Source organism: Podarcis filfolensis (genome assembly GCF_964270895.1).
Source record: "Podarcis filfolensis genome assembly, chromosome: 16".
In the NCBI taxonomy this organism is placed as follows: domain Eukaryota; kingdom Metazoa; phylum Chordata; class Lepidosauria; order Squamata; family Lacertidae; genus Podarcis; species Podarcis filfolensis.
The window spans coordinates 2,648,932-2,676,930 of record NC_139620.1 but is presented as its reverse complement, the minus strand read 5'-3'; the positions used below and the strand labels follow the sequence as shown (position 1 = coordinate 2,676,930).

At 49.5% G+C, this 27,999-nt stretch overlaps 2 protein-coding genes across 4 annotated transcripts; both read right to left on the bottom strand.

The window, feature by feature from the left end:
* Nucleotides 1-27,506, bottom strand: TDRKH (tudor and KH domain containing). Of its 3 annotated transcripts, none has more exons than XM_083591172.1 (14): nucleotides 27,132-27,506; nucleotides 23,629-23,771; nucleotides 21,501-21,607; nucleotides 20,040-20,229; nucleotides 17,346-17,479; nucleotides 15,924-16,236; nucleotides 14,179-14,342; nucleotides 13,184-13,365; nucleotides 10,981-11,045; nucleotides 8,798-8,949; nucleotides 7,803-7,925; nucleotides 6,514-6,610; nucleotides 1,975-2,072; nucleotides 1-1,623 (listed from the first exon to the last, which is right to left on the bottom strand). In XM_083591172.1, exons 1-13 carry the CDS (start codon nucleotides 27,353-27,355, stop codon nucleotides 2,008-2,010), a joined length of 1,959 nt encoding a protein of 652 aa, XP_083447298.1. In that variant the 5' UTR covers nucleotides 27,356-27,506; the 3' UTR covers nucleotides 1-1,623; nucleotides 1,975-2,007. The 3 variants fall into 3 exon arrangements, with proteins under 3 accessions (XP_083447298.1, XP_083447300.1, XP_083447299.1); XM_083591174.1 differs by having other exon boundaries at nucleotides 24,654-27,180; XM_083591173.1 differs by having other exon boundaries at nucleotides 27,071-27,168.
* LOC310750911 (uncharacterized protein) lies at nucleotides 2,088-3,939 on the bottom strand (the record flags this gene model as incomplete). The annotated part of the gene is made up of 1 exon (XM_083589310.1): nucleotides 2,088-3,939. A coding segment is annotated over one exon (582 nt), but the record flags the coding sequence as incomplete, so codon positions are not given.
* Nucleotides 27,507-27,999: the final 493 nt, after the last annotated feature.

Sequence of the window (27,999 nt, the reverse complement as noted above, 5' to 3'; positions counted from 1 at the left end):
GAGAACAATCCAAAAACGAGCCTTTATTTAAAGAGGAAAACAAGAATCAATGTAATAATGCATGTAATGCACATCGAGTTCAAACACCGCATTTTGTTTGTGGGGGTAAGAGGCGGACAAAGGCGCTTCCAACTTTTATCTTGTCTGTCCCCCCCCAGACGCAGACATGCGAACTCCCACCATGTCCAAAACTAGGATGCTTTTAAAAAATAATGGGAGCAGGAGGCAATGTGGTCTCTTTTGGACAACACAATCTTCTTGCTTCTGAGAAAAGGCCAACCCCCTTTTAACAACAAAAGAATAGGGCTCAACCTAAGGTTTTTAAGACTTGTGTCACAGTAGGGCTAGATGTTGCTGGCACCCCTTCTCTCTCACCACCCCTGGGCCAAAATGACCAGAGGCAGGTTGCTGCTCCTAACCACCCTCTAGATCAGGCATGGGGCACCTCTGTGCCTCTAGAGGTTGCCGGACTACAATTCCCATCATCCACGCCAGTGGCCATGGATGATGGGTGTTGTAGTTTGGGAACATCTGGATGCACAAAGGGCCCCCCCGCCTTGCTCTAAGCTGGACTCAGCCTCCCTCCCTGACCCCTTTTCCATATCTGAAATGTCTAGCTGCCCATCGCCACTGCCATTTACAACCACCCTTGTGAGAGGACGGCTGTCGTTCAGCCTGACATCTTAACGATGGTTTGCCTCCATTGAGCCTGGCTTAATCGATGGGTCTTGCAGCCCATGAACACATGCAACAAAAGTCACCTGATGCAATCCTGCTGGGCTGTAGTATTTAAGGATATGGCTGGGGGACAGGAGAGCCCTTTGCGGACAATCCCCTCCATTTCAAATGCAACAACGCTAGGATAGAGAACTCCTCTGCCCGCTCCGCAATATGATAAGGAAGCATTGAATTTGGACTGGGTGTGGTGGGAGCATTCGCACCGTTCCCCCCCCGCCCCGGGCAAGCCGAAAAATGGTGCGGCCCTGGAAACACGTGACCCACAGAGACCGGATGAACGAAGGTCGCTGCAGTTGGTTCCCTACCCACCCTGCGACAGAGGAAAGAGGCACAGTTAGCGAAGCCAACAGAACTTAGAATAAGGTTTGCAATGTTCCTCTGCTGAGGCCAGCTGACCCGCAGAAAAAAAGACGATGACTCTAGTAGCTGTGCTCGCCTCCCAGCTGCTAGTACCGGCCGAAGATCAAGAGGACAGAGTCTCAACCCACAGGTGGGCATCTGTGCGTTGGCAAGATCCTCAACGGAGCGCGTGACGCTTCCCCGCAACGGCGCTAACAAAACTTTGCAAATAAACAACAGCAGCACATGCGGATCCTTCTCGGAAACCCCTTTGGGAAAGCCGTGACCACGCGGAACAGAACACAGCTCTGGGCCTGCCGAAGTCTTACAGTTTTGCAAGCTTTGAGAAGGAGCAAAAGTCTTTTTTTAAAAAAATAAGGCTCTTCGCGGCTACAGCCAACAGGCGTCCCCTTCCCCTCGGACGTGGCAACACGCCGAAAGCGTCAACTTCCCCCGGCCGGTCAAGAAGTCGGGATGTTCCCGAGTCACTGAGCAAAGCTGGAGGAACAGGCGATTCCCTGTGTTGCTCAATTCCAGGCAGAAAATCTGGAAGCAAAAGTGGGGACAAGAGAAGGAGAGATCAAATTCCCTGTGATTTACAAACAGCTGCCACCCGTTCCTTCTAATACCCAAATCGGCTGCTTTTGTGCCAAGCGTTTGCCCAGCACAGCAGCTGCCCATTTCTCCCCAAATGGTTTCTCCACGTTTGGGAGACTTGCCAGGTACGTAGAAATGTTAAGCGTGCAAATTTAAAGCCCCTCAAAAGTGAGCAGGCGAGAACTTGAGAAGAGCCTGTTGGATCAGGCCAATCGATTGGGCATCGAGGGTCTTGCTCGCTCACGATCCTTCCTCTCTCCGGAAGGGCCCCCCAGGGACTCAGCACCCCTAGAAACTCACCGGCTTCACAGCGGGGCTCCCCACCTGCGCAGCTCAAGGGGTCAAGGAGCCACTGTCCAATGGAAGGAGCTCACCGGCCTCCGAGACGGAGGCAACTTCTGCAGAGTTGAGAAAAATTGAGTGTTAGGACGAGGTTTGCTGGGGGGGTTTCGCGCTACCGTTAACAGCAACAGCGTGCCACAGGGAGTATAGATGTGCTCAGAAATCACCCCAGGAGTGCAAGCCCCTTCGAGCGAGTGCGTTAAACCCCACAAGAGGCAGGATGAAACCCGGGATTTGAGCCCGACAACCACCGACTTGGAGACCCGTGCTGTTACATCATATTCTGCCCGGTGCTACCAGAGGATGGGAGATCTTTCAGCAAAGCGGACCCCAAAGGTCTGAGTGGGTGCTGCTGTAATGGGCAACAAAGAGGACGGGCAGCCACGCTTGTCATTTTTAGCTGATCGCATATAAAACGGGCGGCTTTTCCAAGATGCTGAGGACAAGGCAATAGCTCAGCAAATCATGAAAGAAAGCTACAGCCTGCGGAAAGGTCCCTTTCATGGAGTACGGTAGATCTAGGAAAACCTGAAGGAGGTGTTAGGATCGTCCTACTCTCGTGTAGGACCTTGGCAGAGACACATGCCCGACTGGCATGTTCTCTCCCTCCTGGTGGGTCATTCGGGAGCTTCAAAAGCTTTCTCCAGCGTCGCAGCATCGCAGCAACTGATGCCAACAGACATCAGCACACTTAGGGATCTGCAGAGTTTGCACAGTTCACGTGACAGACCTCAGCAACTCAGCATTTTGGCTAATCTACTTTATTTACATATAATCTCGGAGCATTCTGCCTTAGCTCCTTCCTCTTTCTCATCAAACAGCAAAGAGAAGAACAAAGGAAAATAGTCCCACTTCACAGAACACAGTAATACCAAAACATCCCGTCTCCGTCACTTCCCACACTCTGGTATGAAAACACACACCGTCATGTGATATAAAACAATCCCATGACTGCGAACACAGAGCAAGAATCCTAACAGGAGGTTGTGTGTCAACTTCCAGTCTCGATGGCTCCCATTAGCCTTCAGGGGTCAACCAACTTAAATGAAAGTCGATTAATCTACGCATAAAAAGTAGCGGCTTTCCCCCAAAACCTAAGGTCCCAGTCCTCATTGTTCTGAATAAAAGGGCTGACACTTAAAAGTCTGGTGGGGGCCCCATGGTCTGCTACCTAGGGATGTTTCCCCTCCACCCCCAGAGCTCTCCAGAACACAACCGCCGTCCCAAAGCAGAGGTGATCAAGGCAACCAAAGCTGGCATCCCATGTGTGGCAGGCAGTGTGCCCAGTGGCCCCCGGCTCAAGCGCAGTGCTCCCCCTTCGACACCTCCAGGAGTGCCGCTTCAAGCGCGGAGGACTGTACCTTCCCCCCCGCTGCCTTCAGAAACGGGGCTGGAGGGGCTGCAGGACGTGCCACTAGACTCGTCGTCGAGAGAGGGGGACCCTTTGCAGTAGAAGACCGAGGAATCGCAAGTGTCCCCGGACGAGGAGAGGTAGTAGTAGAAGTAGCCCCGGGGAGAGTAGGTGCTGCTGTCCGCCTGGCTGATTGACAGGTCCTCCACGCCGGGGGAGCCTTCGCTCGAGAGCCAGGGAGACGAGGTCCCCTCTCCGGGTTGGCCAAGACCGCTGGGGGTGGACGCCTGATCCGCTTTGGCCGCCCACAGCTCAACGTCCGGCAGAGGGGTCAACTCCATCGCCGCCTCTGCCTGAGCGGGCGTTTCTGGAGGCGGGTTCGAATGGGAGCGCCCACTGCCGCCCCCTGTTTCACAGGGGCGAGGTGTGGAGGGGAAACACTCCAAGGGGGTAGCAAAGGGGAGGGAGAGCTGCAGGGACTCCAGCGAGGGGGGGAGACCTTCCAGGGTGGATGCCAAGCAGTGGGGGGGCTCTGTCTCGTCCCGAGGTCCTTCAACAGGCTCATCTGATGCAAGTCAAAAGCGCTGAGTTCATTTCACACACACAAAAAGACACACACTGCCTGGTTGCAAAAAAACTCAATGCTGTTTACAAAAAAACTGGTACGAAACAATAATTTAAGAATTCCAAAGAGCTTTTTTAAAAATAGACTTAAAGACAGATTAAAACTCGCATCAACTTCCCAGTACGCTTATTCATAAAATAAGTATTAAAAGATTAGGGGGGCTACTGGGTTGTTGGTTTTATTTTTATTATGTATTTTGTGGCTTTATATCTTGATTTTATTCTGTGAACTGCCCCGGTATAGGGCGATATATAAATTCAATAAATAATACTAATAAATAATAACTTGCGTACTGCCCTATACCCGTAGCTCTCAGGGCGGTTCACAACATAAAAATACAATATAAAAACCCCACAAAATACCGTATTTTTTGCTCTATAAGACTCACTTTTTCCTTCCTAAAAAGTAAGGGGAAATGTGTGTGCGTCTTATGGAGCAAATGCAGGATGCGCAGCTATCCCAGAAGCCAGAACAGCAAGAGGGATCGCTGCTTTCACTGTGCAGTGATCCCTCTTGTTGTTCTGGCTTCTGAGATTCAGAATATTTTTTTTCTTGTTTTCCTCCTCCAAAAACTAGGTGCGTCTTATGGTCTGGTGCGTCTTGTAGAGCGAAAAGTACGGTACATAGTAAAAACAAGAGCTTGTCTAAACGCACGTGTTTTTAAGCAGGTGGCAAAAAAGAGTACAGCGAAGGCGCTTGGCTTCTCAATCGGCAGGGAGTTCCAAAGTGCAGCTGCTGCCACGCTAAAATGTTGAGTTCTTCCAAGGGCGGAATGGGTGGTAGATGGCACTTGTAGAAGTGCCGATTCTGCCAGGGCACCCATGGGGTAAGGCTATCTCGTTGGTAAGCTGGTCCCGAGTTGTTAAGGGCTTTATTCACTAGTAGTAACTCCTTGAACCTGGCACCGTTAAACACGCACCGGAAGCAGCCGTCCTTTGCAAAGGGCTGCTAAGACTCAAAGCTGTAGACAGGACACTTTCTAAGGGAATCAGCCAAAGCCTGTCTCTTGCTTTAATTCCCTCTGTAAAAAAAAACCCCAAACCCACTCCATTTACACTGTGTCAGGAGTTATTCAAGGTGCAGGATAGGGAAGGGGTTGTATTCAATGCAGCACTAATAAAATTGTTCCAGGAACGTTCTTCCTCTCTCCTAAACGGTCCCAAGTTCCCCCCAAACTGCTGGAGCAGATTTGGGGGAAACAAGAGACACACATTTTTGGGAGAGAGGGGAAGGGGAGTCACACTGACCCCTGCGTTAGCGCAGCTATTGAGCTGAATACTGAGCAAAATATAAATGACTCTCCCCATAGTGCAGAAGATTTGATAGGAAAACTACCGTCCAAAGATGTTCATACTAAATGCGGCAAAGACAAAAGAAAATGGTGGTGCGATTTATTTATATATAATGGAAGTGTGGCTTAATGGTTAGTGGGTTAGGCCAGGGCTCACATCCCCACTAGGGATAGAAAGCTGACTGGGTGTCACTGTCTCTCGGACAAACCTACCTTGTTGTGGGGATAAAAAGGATGGGGTTGTGGTAGAGGAAGAATGCTGAATGTCATTTTGAGAAACTTGGATACAAATGTCAGTAGCGAATACACCAGTTGCTGATTTGCTACCAGGCCAGGTTCAAGGTGCTGTTTTCAGTCAATAAAATAAAGCCCCCGCTCTACGTTTGTGAGAATCCATCGTGGGAACTCCCCGCCTATTGAGGCCCTTCGCTGTGCTCTTTTCCACACCTGCTGAAAACTTTTTTGTCTGGAAACTGAGGAGGCTCAAGTGCGAAAGCAGGGACTGGCAGAGCTGTGAAAAGCCCCTCGTATTTATGGGACCGTCTCTCCTGGTCTGCCCCGTAGAGGACCTTAAGGTCCATGAATAACCATAGCTTAGAGGTCCTGGGCCCTAAGGAAGTCAGATTATCCTCCACCAGGCCAGGGCCTTCTCAGTGATGGCTCTGACCTGGTGGAATGCTCTGTCCCATGAGACCAGGGCCCTGCAGGATTTAACCTCCTTCCGTCGGGCCTGCAAGATACAGCTATTCCGCCTGGCCTTTAATTTGAATTCAGCCTGATCTTTTATTTCCTTTCTCTTCCCTCCCCCTCCCCTTTTATGAAGATCACCCGCTCTGAGACCCCACAGCTATTTCTCCCCTGGTCTCCTCGCTGGCCCAAGTAGGACCAATTCAGCCAGCTAGCCCTGGGGATTATCCAATGCTTATTTCCCCTAAATTGATTTCTGAATTTTATTGTTATTCATGTTTTTATACTGTATTTTATGCTGCTTTTACAATTAAGTGCTTTAAATTTGTTGTTAGCTGCTGTGAGCCTGGTTTTTGAACCGGGAAGGGCGGGGTATAAATAAAAATTTATTATTATTATTACATGGAGAGCCTCTATGGGGCTCACAGACCAAGCGCCCAGAAGTCTGCTTTAGGCGGCTTCTGGTGTCCTCGTGTTCCTGTTTTTGGAAGTGACCAGGGCACACCGGTGCACAAACCCACGTGGTGGGACAGAGGAGCTTACCGGAAAGGCTGAGGCAAGACAGAGTGAGGGGCATCTCGTCGGGGGTCTTCTGCGTGTCTGACAGAAGGCTCTCCAGGGACACCCCCGTCGTGTCTCCCTAGGGGCCGAAACAAGGGCTGTCAAGGCACATGCAGAATGAGAAAACGTTTGGCCCTGGCGGCTTCTTCCTGTCTCTCTTTACCCCCTGGAAATACGGCTTACAGAGTTTGGTGCTTCTTCCAGATTCATAAAGCCATATGGAATTGGAGAGTCGGAAGGGACCCAGACGGTCATCTAGGCCAACCCCCTGCGATGTCAAAACGTCTCATAAAAACAGCCTGCTGGGTAAGGCCAATGGCTCAGGAGTCCGGCATCCTGTTCTCGCAGTGGCTGATAAGACGCCTCTCTGCGAGCAGAACCAGAGCGCAAGAACTCTCTGCCCCCTCCACCAACTGGTATTCAGAAGTGTTTCTGCCTCTGAACGTGGAGACAGAGCACGGCCAACATGGATGGACGCAGCCAAGACGTTGGGATACAGCACAGGTGGAAGTCACAAACCATACCCACAAAGGAGGAATGGATTTGTAAACTAAATGAATATTTAATTTTGGCATAATTAACTGCTCTAATAAGAAATCAGTCGAATCAAAAATTAAAAAAAGGAGTGGAAATGTTTTGATGAATATATGGCAAAATATTGCTAAATATATATATATATATGCTAATATGCCTAGATTAAAATGTGAAGTACTGGATGGAAGAAAAATTAGTAAGGAAAGATAGTAAGAATATACAGATGATCTGAGAAGACTGCAGAATGCAAAGATTATTGTAAATTGTATAATGTGGAGGTAATCGAGTGGGGGCGGAGGGAAGTGGGAGGAAGGAGAAAAGAATAATATGATGGATTGAGGAAATGTAAATGTATGGGGAGATGAGGAAATGGTGTTGGCTTTGGTACATCTGTATTGTAATGTAATATAATATGTGAAAATCAATAAATAAATTTTAGAAAAAAGAGAGAGAAAAGACTTTGGGACGCAGCAAACGGCACCACCCCCAACATCCTGCCCCCCACCCCACTCCCCGTTTCAAGCAAGAGTTTCAGCTGCCATCCTAAGGACTAGAATCTTGTGCTCTTATCACTTGCTAGCCTGCCTGGAGCCCAGAGCCCAAGAGCAAAGATTTGGGTTGCAATCATGAGGACTACCATCTTGTTTCCCAGCATTTGGAGCTGGCCCACAGCCCAGAGCCACTGGCCCAACCTATTCAAAACAAGGGAGGGCACATCAACCGACCCCATTACTCACCAGGCTTCTGTGCTGGGCACCTTTGTCCAACGGATCGGGCCCATCTCCAGCCCCGCCATCTCCATCCTGCGGGCACTGCACCGCGTAGCCCAACCGCACCAGCTCTGCACCGACGTCAATGTCCTGAAATCGGAAGGGGAAAGAGGGGCTTGTGGTTTGTGTGAAGGACCCAGTTCCCCACTCCTGAACAAACTTGATCCTCCTTGCCCCTTAAATAGGGTGCTAGCGAACCTGGGCTGTGTATCCATATTGGGCCGAGATTTTTAGTTGTTGTAAGATCTTAAGAGGGACGTGGGTGGCGCTGTGGGATAAACCACAGAGCCTAGGACTTGCCGATCAGAAGGTCGGCGGTTCGAATCCCCGCGACGGGGTGAGCTCCTGTTGCTCGGTCCCTGCTCCTGCCAACCTAGCAGTTCGAAAGCACGTCAGAGTGCAAGTAGATAAAGAGGTAGCACTTCAGCGGGAAACGGCGTTTCTGTGCGCTGCTCTGGTTCACCAGAAGCGGCTTAGTCCTGCTGGCCACATGACCCGGAAGCTGTACGCCGGCTCCCTCGGCCAGTAAACCGAGATGAGCGCGTCAACCCCAGAGTTGGCCACGACTGGACCTAATGGTCAGGGGTACCTTTGCTTATCTGAAGGTCAGCGGTTTGAATCCCTGCGACAGGGTGAGCTCCCGTTGCTCGGTCCCTGCTCCTGCCAACCTAGCAGTTCGAAAGCACGTCAAAGTGTAAGTAGATAAATAGAGACCGCTCCGGCGGGAAGGTAAATGGTGTTTCCGTGCACTGCTCTGGTTCGCCAGAAGTGGCTTAGTCATGCTGGCCACATGACCCAGAAGCTGTCTGCGGACAAACGCCGGCTCCCTCAGCCTATAGAGCGAGATGAGCGTCGCAACCCCAGAGTCGGTCACAGCTGGACCTAATGGTCAGGGGTCCCTTTACCTTTACAAGATCTTAACGCTCAAACCACGGAACGGCGCCACACAAACCGTGCCCTACCTGCCCGCTGGTGGTATTGTACAATCTGACGTGAGGCCAGGTGCTGCTCCCAGCAGGCAGGTAGCTGGAGATCTTCGCCAGCACCGGCTTCCACTTGGCGCAGTGTGTGAGGCAGTCAAACGCGTCCAACGCGGCTTCGGACCAGGACTCTCCTGTTCAAGACACGGAAGCAAAAAGACATCAAGGTCAAGCAGCCCCATCCTAAGCGCGTCTCCCCCGGAAGGGGGATCCCTGCCAGATTAAAACTGTGCGCCCCCAAAACCAAGCGGTGCGTGGAGGGTGGCAACACGAGAACGGGGCATTCTTGGTGGTGGGACCTTCGTGCCCTAGGAATGCTCTCTTTGGGGAGATCCTTGCCAGTCTGCGGCCTTTTAACTCAGGCCTTTGGCAATCAAGTTTCCTTCTCCCGCGCTGCTCAACTTTTAGTCTTTCTATTGATTTTAAAAAGTGTATAGCCGGAGGCCTTTACAATGAACGGCAGAGGGCAAGAGGAAGGCTTTCTTCTGAAATCACACAGCATAGCCTATGGAATTTTACAGCATTAAAAATTCGCAGCATAAAGTTTTAAAATGAGAAAGCATCAACAGAACGGAAGAAAGCAGCAACAGAACTGGAATGGAGCTTCTTAGCTGCCAGAGCAAATCTGACTACCAGGCATGTAATTTGTAGATCTTTATCGGCTAAAAGTTCCGACTGTCACTTCCTAGGGGCAGTGACACCTTTTAGTAGGGTGGACTGGACTTGTCTTTATCAACAGCATGTTGCTGGTGAAACTTGAAAAATTAGAATATCGTGGAAAAGTTCATTTATTTCAGTAATTCAGCTTAAAAGGTGAAGGCTGCTATTGAAGCATCCTGGTCTTCCATAACACCTCAGCAGTGCCACAGGCTGATAGTATCCATGCCACGCCGCACTGAGGCAGTAATTGATGCAAAAGGGGCCCAAACCAAGTACTGAGTACATATGCATGCTCCTACTTCTCAGAGGTCCAATATTGCTCTATTTGCAATCCTTGTTCTGCTGATTTCATTTAATATTCTAAATTTCCGAGATTGTTAATTTGGGGTTTTCATCAGCTGTATGCCATAATCATCACAATTATAACAAATAAAGGCTTGACGTATCTCGCTTTGCATGTCATGAGTCTATCTCATATATTAGTTTCACCTTTTAAGTTGCATTACTGAAATAAATGAACTTTCCCACGATATTCTAATTTTTCGAGTTTCACTTGTATATCCCGATTCCATGGCCTGCTTTGCAGGGCAACTTGGTTAAGAACATAAGAGCATCTGAGCTGGATCAGGCCCACCCAATCCAGCACCCTATTCTTACAGCAGCCAAACAGATCCCTCTTCTGGGAATCCCGCAAACAGGACCCAAGCGTGGCAGCAACGCTCCCCACTTGCGATTCACCTCTGAGAGTGGAGGGAGAACATTGCGGCTAGCAGGCTTTGGTGGCTTTAATAATAATAATGATGATAATAATAATAATAAATTTTATTTATACCCCGCCCTCCCCAGCCAGAGCCGGGCTCAGGGCGGCTAACACCAGTAAAAGCACAGTAAAAACATAATGGGGGGGGGGGAAGGGCGGGGACCAATTTAAAATACAGATTAAAATGCAATTTAAAATGTAGCCTTATTTTAAAAGTAGCCGATAGATCAAGACCATAAGGGGAGGGCAACATAAGGGTCAGACTGAGTCTAAATCGAAGGCCAGGTGGAACAGCTCTGTCTTGCAGGCCCTGTGGAAAGACATCAAGTCCCTCAGGGCCCTGGTCTATTTTGACACGAGTGTTCCACCAAGTCGGGGCCAGTGCTGAAAAGGCCCTGGCTCTAGTTGAGACCAATCTAACCATCTTGCGACCTGGGACCTCCAAAGTGTTGTCATTTGTGGACCTTAAGGTCCTCTGTGGGGCATACCAGGAGAGGTGGTCCCGTAGGTACGTGGGTCCTAGGCCGCATAGAGCTTTAAAGGTGAAAACCAGCACCTTAAACCTGACTCTGTACTCCACCGGGAGCCAGTGCAGTTGGTAAAGTACTGGATGAATGTGATCCCGCGGCAAGGACTCCATAAGGAGTATTCTGCACCCGCTGGAGTTTCTGGGTTTCTTTATCCTCTGTGGATGTGCCTGAGCCTACGAAGAATCAAGCTGGTGGTTCCTGAGCATGCAACTCACCCACTGGAGCGATTCCGGCAAGGCCACACTCTATCGCTTGGAAGGGGAGGCTGAGGAAGTCACTCCTGGGAGAAAAGAAGATGGGGAATAGGCCTTAACCACCATGGCCTTAAACAGGGGCTTATGCTTCAGGGAACTTCCAGGGAACAACCGCCCTCCCAGACGCCTTGGCGCACGGTTTTAAAGACAGCCAACAGCAGCAGAGAAAGGACTTAACCTTCAGAAGGGGACCAGTTTCTTCCTCTTTGGGGGTACCGAGAGAGGAGGGGGGAGGCTAAATGCACAGCCTGCCAAAGGACTGGCTGCCGCTGCCACAAAGGCAGTGGTCGAAACTCCCACTGCTCTAGGCACATTTTGTGACAGGGAATTCCATTTTTTTAAAAAAAAAATTATTATAAATTTTATTAGTCTTTTCCACACAACCACCACAACACGAAAAATATCGAAAAATAACAGTACACAAAACACAAAAACCAACATTCAAAAGAACAAACAAAAACCAAATCCATCTTACAACTTAATAATATAAACACTAAAAAGAAAAACATTGGCTTCCACCAGTCCCACAGCACCTCCTTTATCTCTCATTATGTCTTCCTGTTTTCCTGATTATCTCTATCCTAGCATCCAGATACAAATCCCTCTTTCTTATCCTTTCACTTCACAAGGTTATTCCAGACTCAGCCAGATTTCTGTCCTCGAACCTTGGCTTTTAAGGTATTCATTTAGACACTCCCGTTCCTTTTTCACTTCACTTTTTCGTTTTTGTCGTATTATATCTGTCAATTTGGCTAATTCTAAAAGCTTACATAACCACTCTCCCCTAGTGGGTAAATGATTCCCTTTCCAATACTTAGCCACCAGGGAATTCCATTAGCAGGAGCAGTTTCTGAGCTCCGGGTACAGCACTGCAGCTAAGATTTCAGATTAAAATTGCCACTGCTGGCACTAGGGAAGGAGAAATTCCTCCCCGCTCGGCTCCCAAGAGATGCCAATCTGGCTTTTGACACAGACAGATCAGTTGCCTCGCAGCCGCTGTTCCATCAGGCTACCTGGAATTGTTTCCCCTTAAGAACCGGGGTCTGAGCTTGCCTTCTTCTTCTTCCCTCCCCTTCCGTTTCTCCTCCTCTGCAGACTACAGATGACTGACCACAAATGCATCCACACTAGACATTTAAAGCGCTCTCCAGACCCTTCCCAGTTTGCAAAGGTTGCCCAGTGTCGTTAGGGGAACTCCAACACAGAACCACACCTTTAACAAGCTACAGTCCCTGGGGCTCTTAGGGGGAAAGGCACAATTCTTAAAAGTGGTGCAAGGGTTGAGGCACGTAGCCCTGCTGGTGAGGCTTGCTGACCTCCCAGTAAAGCAAAAATTCTCCTCCTGTTAGGCAAAGACCACAAGACAACCCGGATTGTCGCCAGATCTGTAGGCACAGACAATCACCCGATTCAATCTAGTTTGTTAAGAAAATTCCCAAACCCGGATCCACGGGCGACTTTGGGTCATTTCTCTAAGGTAGTTTTTATGTGTTTATATGCCTATCGCTGGGACACGGGTGGAACTGTGGGTTAAACCACAGAGCCTAGGACTTGCCGATCAGAAGGTCAGCGGTTCTAATCCCTGCAACAGGGTGAGCTCCCGTTGCTCGGTCCCTGCTCCTGCCAACCTAGCAGTGGTCCTTTTTTATATGCCTATCACACTTTTAAACTTAAAATCCATTGTTGTATGTTTGTTTTGCTATTGGGATTGTAGTTCCATTTGTGTTTCTCAAGCTGGTCTCTGACAGTAATAAATTTCATGTTCAAAGTGGTGCAAGGGTGTGTTAAATGCACGGGGCAGATGTCTCTTGCAGTCGGGTTTTCACAACGCGCTCTGGGGAGCCTAAAAAGCAGGATAATAATGCTTTAACACCAGGTTTCCTCAACCTCGGCCCTCCAGATGTTTCAAGACTACAATTCCCATCATCCCTGACCACTGGTCCTGCTAGCTAGGAATCATGGGAGTTGTAGGCCAAAAACATCTGGAGGGCCGAGGTTGAGGAAGCCTGCTTTACACAGAAATGAGTGTGCTTTAAAAAAAAAAAAATCCTCGACAGATAATATCCAACAGGTCAGTTGATTAAATCCTCTTTTTTAAAAGGAGCATCCGAACACCCAGGAATCGGGACGCAGATTAGAGGTGTCAGCCTCTTTCCTCCCTCACCGTAACGGCTGCAGCTTCTCCAAAGGGGCCTCTCCGTTGTCACCAAAGTCCACGTAGTAGAGGTCCATGTTTCCATTGGCCAAGGTGCCAAGGACTCTGGCTCTGTACCAGGCGCGGTCTTCGGGGTACGGGGCGGCCACGATGTCCCCCACGTTCACCTTCAGGGGTTCCGGCTGGGGAGCCTGAGTGAAGGAATGGGTTTCCCAAATCTAAAATCTGACTGTGCAGTCAGTCTGAAACGGGCCCCAAAATCCCATTCTCCCTTCGCCAAGGGAGCATTAGCTAAAAACCATTAACTTGAGCTCTTGAGCAAATGTGTAACAGGAACCCAGCTGTATAAACAGAGCTCTCTCCTCTACCAGTCCGTGACGCCTAATGAATGGCCTTGTCAGTTCCAAAGTGGAGCAGGGATGACACATCTGGGTCTTATCTTACATCCTGACCACACTGACGCACAGACCTTGTCAGCCCTCCGGGAAAGGCGCCAGGAGTGCTCTTAGAGTTGGTGACCTTCTTACCCCAAGATAAGGAATACAGGAACAGGAACACCCTTTTATGGTTAAGAGTACAGGAGCAGGAACATCTGCGATGCCAACTTACGCGTATAAGCTTATGTGGCTGGATTCCTGGGGAAGGGGGGAGAGGGTGCCTGGAGGATATATATACTGCATGGAATCTCTCATTTCTTTGGACTTGCTGTGAACTGACCACGCAAGTGCCTTCTGCTATCCGGAGAGCAGAACAAACTCTTTCTCTGAAGCAACCTCTGTGTCATTTGACTTCCTCTCTCCCTCCCAGGAGCAATGCAGACCCCACCACTCGGTAAAGTCTAAGAAGCCTACATGAGGAACAGAGGCACTAGGAGGGGACCCTCGCACACCCACACACTAGCACTGCAAAAGGACCTGGAGTTCAGACCGGGCGGGCGAGGGAACGAAGGGGGTGCCCTCCTCTCACTCCACGCCAGGGGCCTCCCCCACCGCACAAAGCCTCACCGAAAGGCCGCTGTCGTAGTACTGTGTCATTTCGCGGGTGAGCTTGTCCAGCTGGAAGGTGCGCGAGCCGATAATCTGGATCCAGAAGTGGTTCGGGCTCTCGGAGGCCGAGACATAGACCTCCAGGTGCTCATTGGCGTGGAAGCTGAAGTCCGGACTGGGGACTGAAGACCCAGAAGGCGAAGAGTGAGGAGCAGAGGCCAGCCCTCTCTCTAAACCAGCCTTTCTCAACCTGTGGGTCCCCAGATGTTGTTGGACTACAACTCCCATCACACCTAGCTAGCAAGGCCAGAGCTCAGGGATGACGGGAGTTGTAGTCCAACAACATCGGGGGGGACGACCCACAGGTTGAGAACCGCTGCGAGTCTAAACGGATGGCTGGAGTGGTCAGGGTCTGACTCGTAGCTCCCCTCCATCTCTTCCTCCCTAGACAACACCTGATGGCACCTCCGCAGGAGCCCCAGCATCAGATAAGATTGCAGCTGTGGGAAATCTATTTCAACCTATCCTACAAAAAAACAAAAGGCACTAGTCCACATGATTACCTCCTGGAAGAGAGTTAGCACACGGCAGAGAGTCAACTATTTATCGTCAAAGGTAACAGTCGCTTCTGCAGTTGTAGATATCTGCACGCACCAGTCTAACAACTAGGCCAGGCACAGGCAAATTCGGACCTCCAGATGTTTTGTTCCTATTAGCTAGGGATGATGGGAGTTGTGGTCCCAAAACGTCTGGAGGGCTGAGTTTGCCTATGCCTGGACTAGGCAGTTATAGAAATACAATCATCACCATCATCATCATCATTCCCAGGTGGGAAGTCAATACATGAAACAATGTAACTGTTTAATTTGTTGTTTTTTTAAAAAAACATTATTTGGTTTTTCAGATTAAATTTTAGTCACATGTCCAGCAAACAACATAAAAACAAGATTCCAAGGAATCTCTGGAACTTCCCTCCTACCCTTTGTGGGTCCTATTGTTAATAATTTTCTCCTGCTTCTTTTAGAATACTGTTGTACCTCGGAAGTCGCTCAAATGCCTTGTGTCTTGAATGTTTTGGCTCCCAAACGCTCAAATCCCAGAAGTGAGTGTTCTAGTTTTCGAACGTTCTTTTGGAAGCCGAACATCCGACGGGGCTTCTGTGACTTCTGATTGGCTGTAGGAACTTCCTGCAGCCAATCGGAAGCCATGCCTTAGTTCCTGAATGTTTTGGAATCCGAACAGACTTCCGGAACGGATTCCGTTTGACTTCTGAGGCACGACTGCAATCCAAATCTTTGGTCTCTCCATTGTATCCAAAATTCACCATTAAACTACAAGGAATATTCTAATCCAACGATTTCAACTGTTTACAGTGGTCTTTGAGATATAAATTCCCCCCATTCCTTATTAAAATTTAGGTCTTCCTGATTTCTGATTCTTTAATTTGAAGCTAATTTGTAAAAAAAAATGGAAACGCAATAAAAATTATATTGGGCGTGGGGAAGGTTTCTAGTCCCCACAACTGAATTAACTCAGCGCCACTACCTATGGGGCTGCCATCATCTTAAGACAGCTTCTAAAGCCTTGAGGAAGAGATCAGACAAGCTGACAGAGAAGCCGACCAACAGCTGATAATTAAATGGAACCTCCAGCTCCAGAGGCAGCCTACCTCTGAATGGGCTTGCTGGACGACAGCGCAGGAGGGGAAGGGGAAATTATTATTTTTTAAAAGAGAGATATAAAGGCTGCCTCGTTCCGCTTACCTTCAAAAGCATAGCTCAGGCAAGAGGTTTCTGATAAGGACTCCTCGGAGGAGCCGCCTTCGCTCCTCAGCTCCTGGGGTTCCTCAGGGGGATATTCTGGGAACTTCCCAGCAGCTCCTTCCGGGCGTGGGGTCCCCAGCGGCTGACGGAAAGCTTCTCCGGTGCAAAGAGGATCTCCCCTCCGATCGCCGCTGCCGCCAGCGTCCTCCTTCCTCGTGCCCAGAGGCTGCTTCCGCTGGGACCGGGCCAAAGCCGCGTGCGAGAGTTTCTTGTGGAAGGCCTCATCCTCTGAAACCTTCTCCGCGATCAGTTTCTAGGGGAGATTTGGAAGAGTAGCAAAGGATGCTGATGGGCCGGGTGCGAGTTCCCTTTGTCTAGGGCAGGCTGCAGTCGGAACTGACTCCCAACATATTTCAGGGGTCCCGATTCAGCTTGCAGCCTGGCTGGGCCAAGGAATTGCACCACTGCAGAGGCCTAGGACTTGCTGATCAGAAGGTCCAGCTCCGAGGGCCTTCTGGCAGTTCCCTCCCTGTGAGAAGCAAAGCTACAGGGGATGAGGCAGAGGGCCTTCTCGGTGGTGGCACCCGCCCTGTGGAACGCCCTCCCATCAGATGTCAAAGAAATAAACAACTGTCTGACATCTGAAGGCAGCCCTGTTTAGGGAAGTTAATGATTGAGGTTTTAATGTATTTTTAAACTTTTGTTGGAAGCTGCCCAGATTGGCTGGGGAAACCCAGCCAGATGGGTGGGGTAAAAATAAATTATTCTTATTCTTATTATTATTTTGTGTGTGTGTGTGTGTGTGTGTGTGTGTGAGAGAGAGAGAGAGAGAGAGAGAGAGAGAGAGAGAGGAGAGGGAGAGAGGAGGGAATGAATGAAACTTCCTCACCTCTGCCATACAAGGAACCAAAAATCTTAAAAATACAGGAACAAGGAGCCCAGTATAGTAGCAGCCAGGCTTAACAATAAAACCCAGCCTTGGAAATAAGTTGCACTTAATTATAATTACAACTGACTAATAAAACTAATAAAATTGAAAACTAATAAGAATAATTATAAAAAAGGAAATGAGTTTCACAGTGAAGCTTCTCGCCCCCCCCATAAAAACTAAAAATCCAACAGCACCACTTTCTGAAACAGAACTGGCATAGACACCACATATTTACCTCTAGCATCCCAAAACTGTAGTTTAACCCTCACAGAACTACAACTCCCAGCACCCTTAAACTGCACTTCCCAGGATTCTTTGGAGGGGGGTGTTGGGCACCCTGCTTAGAAAGGAGGTTATGCCTGCAGCTTCAGAGGGTGTAAGGCAGGCCTCCTTGGGGCCAGGATCCCAGCACATGGCGAGATTTAATCGGGGTCGCCCACCACAACCTCACAGAACAACGCCGGCAGCTGGGGAGCAGGGCAGGGGCTCACCTTAGCTGCCAACACCTCCTTGCGAGTCCCAGAGAGCGTGATCTGGCGGGTGAGCGAAAAACTCCCTTCGCGGTCGCAATCGATCTTGGCCCCCGTGCTCTGGTGGATGGCTCGCACTGTCTCCCCGCCCCTGCCTGGGGGACGAGAAAAGGTTAGCAGAAACCGCAAGGATCGTGTCCTGTCCCCTCCACTCTCCTCTGAGGGCCCCTCCATTGCAGCACTGGGAGAGCTTGGAAGAGGAAGGCTCCCTCCATCAGCTTCGCCGGAGGCCCCTTTGGTTATTGGAGCAGCTGTTTAGAAATCAGTGCCTGAGTGTAATGTAATGCCTTAAGAGAAAATATTATGAAAATGATATACAGGTGGTACATGACCCCCGTCAAGCTTGCAAAAATTTACCATTTGCCCGATAATAAATGTTGGAAATGTAAAGAAAATGAAGGTACATTTTTTCACCTTTGGTGGACGTGCCCTAGGATTAAGGCTTTCTGGGAAATGATTTATAATGAATTGAAAAAGGTATTTAAATATACCTTTGTGAAGAAACCAGAGGCCTTTCTCTTGGGCATGGTCGGCCAACTGGTGTTAAAAAAGGATAGAACTTTATGTATGCTACAACAGCAGCAAGAATACTCATCGCAAAGTATTGGAAGACACAAGATCTACCCACTCTGGAAGAATGGCAGACGAAGTTGATTGACTTTATGGGATTGGCAGAATTGACTGGCAGAATCCGTGACCAGGGAGAAGAATCGGCAGAAGAAGAATGGAAGAAATTCAAAGACTATTTGCAAAAATATTGTAATATTAAGGAATATTGAGTGATGTTGGATTGAAATTAAGGGGTTATCAGCTGTAATGGTATAAAAGAATATGAAAAAATAGTTCTTTTTTTGTATATAAGTAAAAGTATAAGTTACAATAATTTAAGAAGATGGATAGAAAATAAGGCTTTTAGCTGTAATGCTATGAGATAAGGATTTGCTGGATGAACAATTTGAACTGGAATACAAGAAGGGGAGGCATGAGGAGGTCAGGGAAATATGTTATTGAAAAATAAGTTATGAAATTTATGTGTTTTTAATATTTTTTCTTTTTAATTTTTTTCCTTTTTTTCTTTGTTTGTATAAAATGGAAAATCTTAATAAATATCTTCTTAAAAAAAGAAAGAAATTAGTGCCTGAGTGTTGGGCTTTTGTTTTCCTCTACCTACCCTCCCAGTTCCTCTTCCCTCGTGTGCTGTACTTTGTTTTTTGTTTTTAAAAAAAGATCGCAAGCTCGGAGGTAGGGACTGTCTTCTTTTGACCGTATGTAAACCAGTCCTGGAGTCTTTATGCCTGAAGCGGAGGGCACCAGATGCTCCAAATAAATAATAACTATATAGGCCCAGAGAGACTAATCTACTTTCTGCTCGTTTCCTCCTAGGCTGATGAGTGTGCAAGCCCTGACATGGGGGGCAAAGGCAGAGTCCAGCAAGTGGCTGATCAGAGTTTGCAGAGCCTGGGGTTTTGCGGACACAGCTGACCCGGCAGGTGATAAAATTTAAAAGTAATATTTGAATATCTAAAGGGCTGTCATGTGGAACAAGCTGGTTTCCTGCTGCCCCGGAGGGCAGGACCCAAAGCAATGGATTCAAGAAAGGAGATTGCGGCTAAAGTTCAGGAAGAACTTTCTGAGGGCAAGAGCCATTCAATAGGGGAAGAGATGGCTTTGGAAGGTAGAGGACTCTCCCCTAGGGGAGGTTGCTAAACAGAGTCGGGTGGCCACCTGTCAGGGATACTTCAGGAGTGCTTCTTACTTTGGAGAGGGCTGGACTAGATGGCCCCTGGGATCCCTTTTCCAACTCTACAATTCTCTGTTTCTATGAAATAATAATATAGATGGTCCTCGCCCTGCATTTTACCCTCACAACGCAGCAAGGCACATTAGGATGAGGGACCGTGACTGGCTCAGTGTCACCAAGTGAGCTTCATGGCTAATAAATTTATTTATACCCTGCCCTCCTCGGCCAGAGCCGGGCTCAGGGTGGCTAACACCAGTAAAATTACAATAAAAACGTAATAGGGAAAAAAACCAATTTAAAATACAGGTTAAAATGCAATTTAAAATGCAGCCTCATTTTAAAATTAGCCCATAAATCAAAACCGTAAGGGGAGGGAAACATAAGGGTCAGACTGAGTCTAAACCAAAGGCCAGGCGGAACTGCTCTGTCTTGCAGGCCCTGCGGAAAGATGTCAAATCCCGCAGGGCCCTAGTCTCATGGACAGAGCGTTCCACCAAGTTGGGGCCAGTACTGAAAAGGCCCTGGCCCTAGTTGAGACCAATCTAACCACCTTGTGACCTGGAACCTCCAAAGTGTTGTCATCTGTGGACCTTAAGGTCCTCCACAGGGCATACCAGGAGAGGCGGCCCTGTAGGTACATGGGTCCTAGGCCGCGTAGCAATTTAAAGGTCAAAACCAGCACCTTAAACCTGACCCTGTCCTCCACTAGGTCTTGAACCCTTATCTCCCAGGTCCGAGTCCAAGACTCTAACCACTAGGCCACACCGACCCCCAACAGCAATGGCACCTGAAGTTCCCTTCCTGTTGGTTTATGAGCCCAGGAAAGGCGCCAAGCGTGCAGGCTTCCCGCCACCCAATCAAAACAAAGCGCAAGAAAGTTTTGAGGGATTTAGAGGACGCAGAACAGGGATTACCAATGATGCGCCCCACGGCACGCTGGGGCACGAGGATCTTTTCCGTCACGGCCATGTTCTCCTCCAGGATCTGGTGGATGGCGGCTTTGGCCTTGCACACCTGGACGGCGGAGCCACAGATGCGGATCAGGCGCTCCTCGCCAGAATCCTCCACGTCGACGTCAATGCGGGCCTGGGTCTCCTTCCGCAGCTGCGGAGAGAGGGGACAGGGGCTCTTCAGCCTCGGCAATCTCCAAAACAGTGATGGCCGGGTCGGGTCGGAGTGCGCCCGGTTCCCAGCAGCCTCTATGGCGGGGGCCTCATCCATTTTATAGATGGCGGCAGAGGTCCCAATCACACCAGCGTGAGGATTAAACGGTCGCCGCTTCCCTCAAAGGATTCTGGGAGCTGTTGGTTGTTCAGAGTGGTATGTGTTGTTAGGGGACACCCCTCCATTTCCTTCCCAGAGCTACGATTCCCAGAAGACGGACGGGTTGTTAAAGCCCTCTGGGAACTGCGGCTCTGTGAAGGTGTAATAGGGCGCCTCCTGACTTCCCTCAGCACCCTGAAACTACAGCTCCCAGAATTCTTTGGTTAACTAATTCTACCCTTAATAATTCTAGCCTGGTCCTGATGTCCTCTTCCCTGATTTCTGCAAGGCGATGCAGAGACGAAGGCTGCATTCACACCAAACATTTAAAGCACCACGATACCAATTTAAGCAGTCGTGCCTTACCTCAAAAGAATCCTGGGGGGCCGCAGTTAGTTAAGCGAGCTGTTAGGAGACCCCCCACTGCTCCCCTCATATAGCTACCTTTTCCTGCCACTACAGATCCCCTCTTTTTGGGTGACTCTGGGGAACTGTAACCCGGTGAGGGCCTTAACCAGGGGTCAGCAAGGGTTACTGGGCATGGGCTGAATCACCCCCCCAGAGATCGTCCATGGGCCGGACCAGCGCAGCGCGATGCCGGAAATCACGCCTGCGCATGCCCAGATGCTGAAAATCGCGCTTGCGCAGAAGTAACTTCTGGCACCACAGACACACGCAGACACAATTTCCGGTGTCTGGGCATGTGCAGAAGTAATTTCTGGCACCACGGACACACGGAGACACAATTTCCGGCATCTGGGCATGTGCAGAAGTAATTTCTGGCACCACGGACACACGCAGACACAATTTCCAGCATCTGGGCATGTGCAGAAGCAATTTCTGGGGCCACGGAAGAGAGTCCCCGCTCTGCGCCAGTTTAGCGCAGTTTGCAAGGACTCACCAAGCGGGCAGCTCAGTTCGGAGGTGGCTCGTGGGCCAGTTAAACAGCCTCTGTGGGCCACTTCCGGCCCATGGGCCGCAGGTTGGGGACCCCTGGCTTTAACCCAGAGATGCGGGGGTCAGGCCCGAGGCGCTGTTTTCTCCCTCCCCGTTGAAGCGTTGAGCTGAGGGCAGCGCCGAATTCACCCGGCTCCAGGAGTCAGCAAACCTACCTGCTTGACGTTGGCTCCGTGGCGCCCGATGAGCAGCTTCACGGCATCCTTCGGGACCTTCATCTCCACCTGGAGCTCCTCCTCGCCCACAAACGTCACCCGCTCCTCTGGAAGCCCCAGCCAGGGAGAAAGACAACAGACACACAGGGCGATGAGGACCCAAAACATCCCCCCCATTTTTGAGGCAGATGTTTCTCCTCGGCAGCCGTGAGGCCATCACCCCAGGGAAGAGATGGTGGCCGGCCTCCCTGCTCACTCAAGAGCTCAGGGACCTGCCCATCTACTAGCCACAAAGGCTCTGTGCCACCTCCGCTGCGGGAGGCACGGTGCCACTGATTGCCCGTTGCCGGGAACAGCAAGTGGGGAGATATGCTGCTGTACTGGGGGTCCCGCTTGGGGGTTTCCCTTGGGGGCATCTGGCCGGCCGGTGTTGAGAACAGGATGCGTGGTCAAAAGGGCTCCCTTTGGCCTGATCTTCTCAAGATATTATAGAACTAGAGGAATTCCCTATCAATGGCTGCTGGCCATGGCTGTTATACTCTGTTCTCCACGGTCAGAAGCAGCAAGGCCCCTGAATACCGACGGACATAAACCATGGCGGGGGGTTGCTCTTGCTTTTGAGGGCCTGCTTATAGGTTGGCCCCTGTGATGTGGGCTAGATGGGCCTGATCCACCTGTATTTTAAATTTGCTTTCCCCCCCTATTATGTTTTGATTGTAATTTTACTGGTGTTAGCCGCCCTGAGCCCGGCTCTGGCCGGGGAGGGCGGGGTATAGATAAAAAAATATTATTATTAAGGGCTCCCGTAATATTCTTGACCAACACTGCTACCCCCATGGAGCAGGCTAGAAAATAAGGATGGGGAACGGTGAACCTGGCCAATTTTTATTAGTACAGTACTGTTAATAATTCACACGGCGGCTGCGCTTTCCCTCTGTTGCAAGCCATCACAGCATCTCCTTGACACCGCATAGTGCTTTTCGAGAGGAGAAAACAAACTCTTATGCATTGCAATGACTCTTTGGGTTTCTTCCAGCTCTCCAATTCTGTATGAACCTGTCTATAGAGACCCAGCACTTTCCTTGCTGGGATGAGAGAAGAGGAGACCAGTAAGTTGGAAGAGCAGAGAGCAAGTACCCAAGCAGCCCGTGCTCTCTCCGGGATTTCAAAAGGGGTCCTTGAATTCCTGGTTCTGACCCAACACGTGCCATGTGGCGAGTCAGGAGGCTCCACCGAACACAGCTGGACTCAACTTCCAAGCAAGAATAGGCTAAAAGCACTTAAAAGCTTACATAAATATTTCTGTATGCAACTACGGCGGCAAGGTTGTTGATTGCCAAAAATTGGAAAAGCAGCAGCGTCCCAACTAAAACAGACTGGTTATCTAAAATGATGGAATACTTCCATATTGCCGAACTAACAGGGAGGATAAGAGGAGATATGGTACAAAAAGTGAATAAGAAGTGGGTTATCTTTAAGGAATACATCAAAATTCATGTGGAAAAAGCAGAATTTCTGACAGATACTGAGTGAATCCAGAAAATGATTAGAGTGAAAGGAGAGTAAAGTTAAGATAAAAGAAGAGATTAAAGAAATAATGAAATGCGTTTAAGCTAGTTGGAAAAATAAAGTAGCGTAAAAAGAATGGCTGGAAGTCAAGTCACTTGGTGGGTGTCCGTGTGACGGTAGGTGTGTAGGTACGTTGATATGTATAGTATAGGTAGGTATTATCTAGAGTAATGTAGGTATGTTTTATGTTATGAAAGTAGTGTCTCGTGTACGTGTATTGTGTAAATGTATATGTATGCATTTTGTATGTCAACAACAAAAAAATGAAAGCACTTAAAAGCTGCATTTGCCACCCATCGGGTTTCACCAACGACCCCGCCCTCTGCCTGAGCCCAAGAGCGGAAAGATGTCAATATGGGATGTGCGTACGAAATGACAGCAAGTGTCAAGCGAACGCTCGAGGGCAGGCTCTGGAAGCTTTCCCAGAACGAGCGGCGCACACAGACAGGAGAGGAGTACAGCAGGCAGGCGCGATCGATTGTTCACAGCCCAGTGCCACCCACAGAGCAGATGCCGGCCGCACAGCTGCGCTTCCCTCCGGCCCAGGGCGCACACCCACCTTGGCTCTCCCGGTAGCGGCGGTACAGGATGTACAGAATCGCCCCGCTGGCGGGGACCCCAAGTGCCAGGGCCACCTTCTGCAGCGTGGTCAGATTGCTCCAGGAGCCCTTCTCCGATGCCATGGCCCCTGCCGGAGGCGCCCTAAACGGGAAGGGGAAAAATTTCCTCAGCTGCATCTCCCCTCGGGAGAGGCCGACCAAGTACATCGCCCCGCAGGGAAGCAGCAGCAGACGGGATCCGCCAGACAGGGACCGCAGCGCCACGGTGGAAGCAACCCGGCCGACGCCTGAGAAATGACTTTGCTTCTCAAGGGTTTGGACAGCTGCCTGGAGCTGCCTGCAGCCAACCTTGCTGTCCCGGGCAGAGGTTTCCCCTCCCCACATCGGGAGAAAGGAAGAAACGGAGAAGGTGCCAGGTATTGTGTTTCAAAGAGGATGGCCGAGCCAAGCCAGGGTGCGTGTGAATCAATGTGGTTTCAGAAATGCACTTTCAGGGCTGAGTTCCACCACCCACTCCTGGCAGAACAGGCCAAGAGTCCATTTAACCAGGCCTGGGGAACCCAATGCGGCCCTCTGGACCCCTGAATCTGGCCCTCATAAATTTCCCCAAGCCACACCCTTCTATGGCCCTGTTTTGCACCCAGGGTTTTCTGCTTTTTGCCTGGCTGTAAAGTTCCCTTGAAGGGACGCAGGTGGCACTGTGGGTTAAACCACAGAGCCTAGGACTTGCCGATCAGAAGGTCGGCGGTTCGAATCCCTGTGACAGGGTGAGCTCCTGCTGCTCGGTCCCTGCTCCTGGCAACCTAGCAGTTCGAAAGCATGTCAAAGTGCAGGTAGATAAACAGGTACCACTCCGGCAGGAAGGTAAACGGCGTTTCCGTGCGCTGCTCTGGTTTGCCGGCTTAGTCCTGTTGGCCACATGACCCGGAAGCTGAACGCCCTCTCCCTCAGCCAGTAAAGCGAGATGAGCGCCACAACCCCAGAGCCGGCCACGACTGGACCTAATGGTCAGGGGTCCCTTTACCTTTACTTTAAAGTTCCCTTGAACTCTTGAGCATGCCTCTGGATGAAGGATTGCGGCATCTTGAGTGGGTGCAGAAACCAGTTACATCAGTTCCCGTACCCAGTTCTGCCCACCACTGGCAAGCGGCCCTTGGAATGTTTCCGAAGGGGGAATGTGGCCCTCAGGGTGAAACACAGGTTTCCCCCGCCCACAGCAGCATGTTCCCATGAAGCTTCACACACACACACACACACGTTGAGGATTGCCTTCCTTTCTTCCTTCCTATGTCCCCAGCATCTAACACTCAGGTATACTGCCTCAGTATCTGGAGGTTCCACTCCTAACTAGCATAAAGACCAAAAGAGCCCTGCAGGGTTGGAATGAAGGACTGAATTCTGTCTCCCACAATGGCCAGGCCACATAACCCTGGGAACTGCAAAAGCAATGCGTGAAGCACAGCCCTGTTTTTGCCCCTCATTCCAGCAAGTGGAATTCACATATCGAGCACTCTGAACGTGGACATTTTGCCTAGCCTTCATGACCAATGTCTTGATTATTTCCCCTCCGCAGTGAATTGGCTTGATGGCCTTTTAAAGCCATCCAAGTCTGTGGCACTCACGACATCTGGTGGCAGTGAGTTCCACAGCTCAGGACACACCCTACGCAGCAGCCCGTTTTCTTCTATATGCTCCAGACCTTCTGCCCACCAGTGTCCCTGAGTCACTACCAACACCCTGTAATGTTTTAGCAAGGCAAGGAAGGGTTTTGTTTTTTTTACATGCAAGCCCCTGCATCACAAAAGGGGGTGGGCCTTTGGGAACTCCATATACTGGTGACACAGCTCCCATCAGTTGCAATGAGAGGTGCAACCCTGCAACATCTGGTTGCAGCTGCCGCCTCACCATTGCTCTGAACCTCTGTGCAAACACCAGTCATTAACCCAAATGCCTGCTGTTGCTTTTTTATTTAAAGGACCCCAGAGCTGAGGGATTGAAAACAACACAAAAGCCATGGTCCAACATTTGGAACGTTTGTTGAAATCACAAGATACATGACATACATCTCTATCCTTTTGTAATTTGCTCTTTGCTCAGCAACACACAACTTTCCCCCCAACCCCACACAGAGCCCTTCTCAGCCACAGCCTGTGAGGGCTTTGATATCCCCCCTCAATGCAGCTATTTGGGGGGCTTCTTGGAAAGGCGTGCTCTGTTGGAGCAGAAAATTAGGTTCAGGTAATTATAAAAATGTAGGGCTTTTAAGAAGAAAAATGATGTGATCTTTTTCATAGGTTAGAAAATATTTGTGTCCCACTTTATTCAAAATGTCTGATACGCTGCTTGTATCCAGAAACACTTAAAAAATTTATAGCACCTATTAATTAAAGACACTCAGCCTAGAGAGTCATCTCCCAGCAACAGACAGCGGGCCTTTCTGTAAAGCCTATGAAACAGGCTCCCTTCTGCGAACCAACAGGTATCTGCTGTAAAACCTATTAACTTGGCAATAAAATTAATTAAAATTATAGACAACATGCACACAGAATCTTAGCCTCCCCACATGTGGGGATATTGACACTATACAAAGCACCTGAGTTTCAGCAAGGACTGCTGGGAACCTTAGTTTGTTAAGAGCAGTTTACTATGTCCAGAGAAAACTACAGTTCCCAGGATTCTTTGGAAGAAGTCATGTGCTTTAAATCTATGGTGTGTTCCTCTGCTATTCTTAGTGTGATAGGCAATGAAGGAAATACTCAAGAGTAGACACACTGAAAGTACATGTAAACAAGGCCTTGGTTCTCTCTCTCCATTTAAAATTTATCAACCTGGTAATAAAATGAATTAAAAATGCAAGTAACACCCACAGAGAATCCTGGCCTACCTGTTTTTATCTGAGAAAATCCTATAAACCCGACAAGAAAACGAATGAAAAAATAAAAGCCTACAAAGAGAACTCTGTCATCCTTATTTCTCTCAGTTAAGACATATAAACCTGACAATAAAATGAAATGAATACTCCCATACAGAATCCTGCTCTCCGCTTTTAATCCGAGATAATAATCTAAACCTGGTAATAAAACGGAAAAACGGAAATGAAATTCGAGCAGCATCCTGGTTCGTTCCCATTTCTCCCAGCTGACCTAGTAAGCAAGTAAATAAAGAATAAGATACAGATGGAGAACCTTGTCCTTTCTCTAAGCAAAACCCATTAGCTTGCTATAAATAAAAAAAAATCACATCTGCAGAGAATCCTAATCTCTCATTTGGGTTTTTTTAAGGTCATAAAATATAGAAAGCCCACGCAGAATCCTGTGCTCTGAGAAGATCATAGAAGCCTGGTAGGAAAAATGAATGAAAATGTAAATTAAAAGCTGTGCCTGTAAATAATGCAATGCAAGGCTTGCCCTCCCCGTTGCCTTGAGTTAAAATACATTAAACCTGGCAGTGAAATGAGCAAAGCCAGAGGCCCTGGCCTCCCCACGACGACACCCCCAGAGACCTTCCAGAGCGCCTCCCCGGAGCCTCCGCTCTCCTCCGCGCCGGAATACAAATGAGAAGGACGACGCCCAGCGCAGGCTGCTCCTCCCTCCCGCTTACGTAGCAGCTGCTTAGCCGCGCCCCTTGTCCCTCATTGGTCGAGGGGAGGGGCCACAGCCGTAGGGCGGAGAAACAGTTGTCATTGGGCGAGATGCTGGGAGGGAGAGGCGGGAAGATATGAACCATTCTAATTCGACGCTCCCCTCAGAGAGGGAGGGGGGTAAAGAGAGGAGTCCATTTTAATTGGGCGCATGCGGAGGAGAGGAGATTTTCATTGGGCGCCAGGAGCCGGAGGGCGTCGCGAGGAGAAGCCCCGCCCACAAGCTTCCCGACGAGTCCTCGACCAATAGGCAGAGCGGTGCTGAGTTTCTGAGGCAACTGGAGGAGGGGTCGTAGTTATTATGGGGGCGGAGGGAGAAAGATTCCAGCAGCCAATTAGGAAGAAGCAAAGCGCCCGAGGCGTAGGGCTGTGAGCGAGGGTGGGGATAGGTGCCTGAGGAGGGGGACTTAAAAGCCGACCAATAGGCAAGGGAGAAGTCCAGACGGCAGCCAATCCCGCGGGTGGAAGGGGAAGAGGGGCGGGAAGAGAGCCCTAACCGTCGTCCTCTCGCGCAGGTGTAACTGTTTAGCGTCACAGGTGGCTCAGAAGTGGTCCAATGATGCGCTGAGGCTGCCGTTTCTGGCTTCCCATAATGCACTGCGGGGAAAAATTGGGCCTACGGGGTTGCCATGGTTACACACATAGCATGTGAAATTAATAAATTAAAAAATTGTCGAGTAGCACGTTAGAGACCAGCTAAGGTGCTATTGGACAATATTTTATTTTTTTA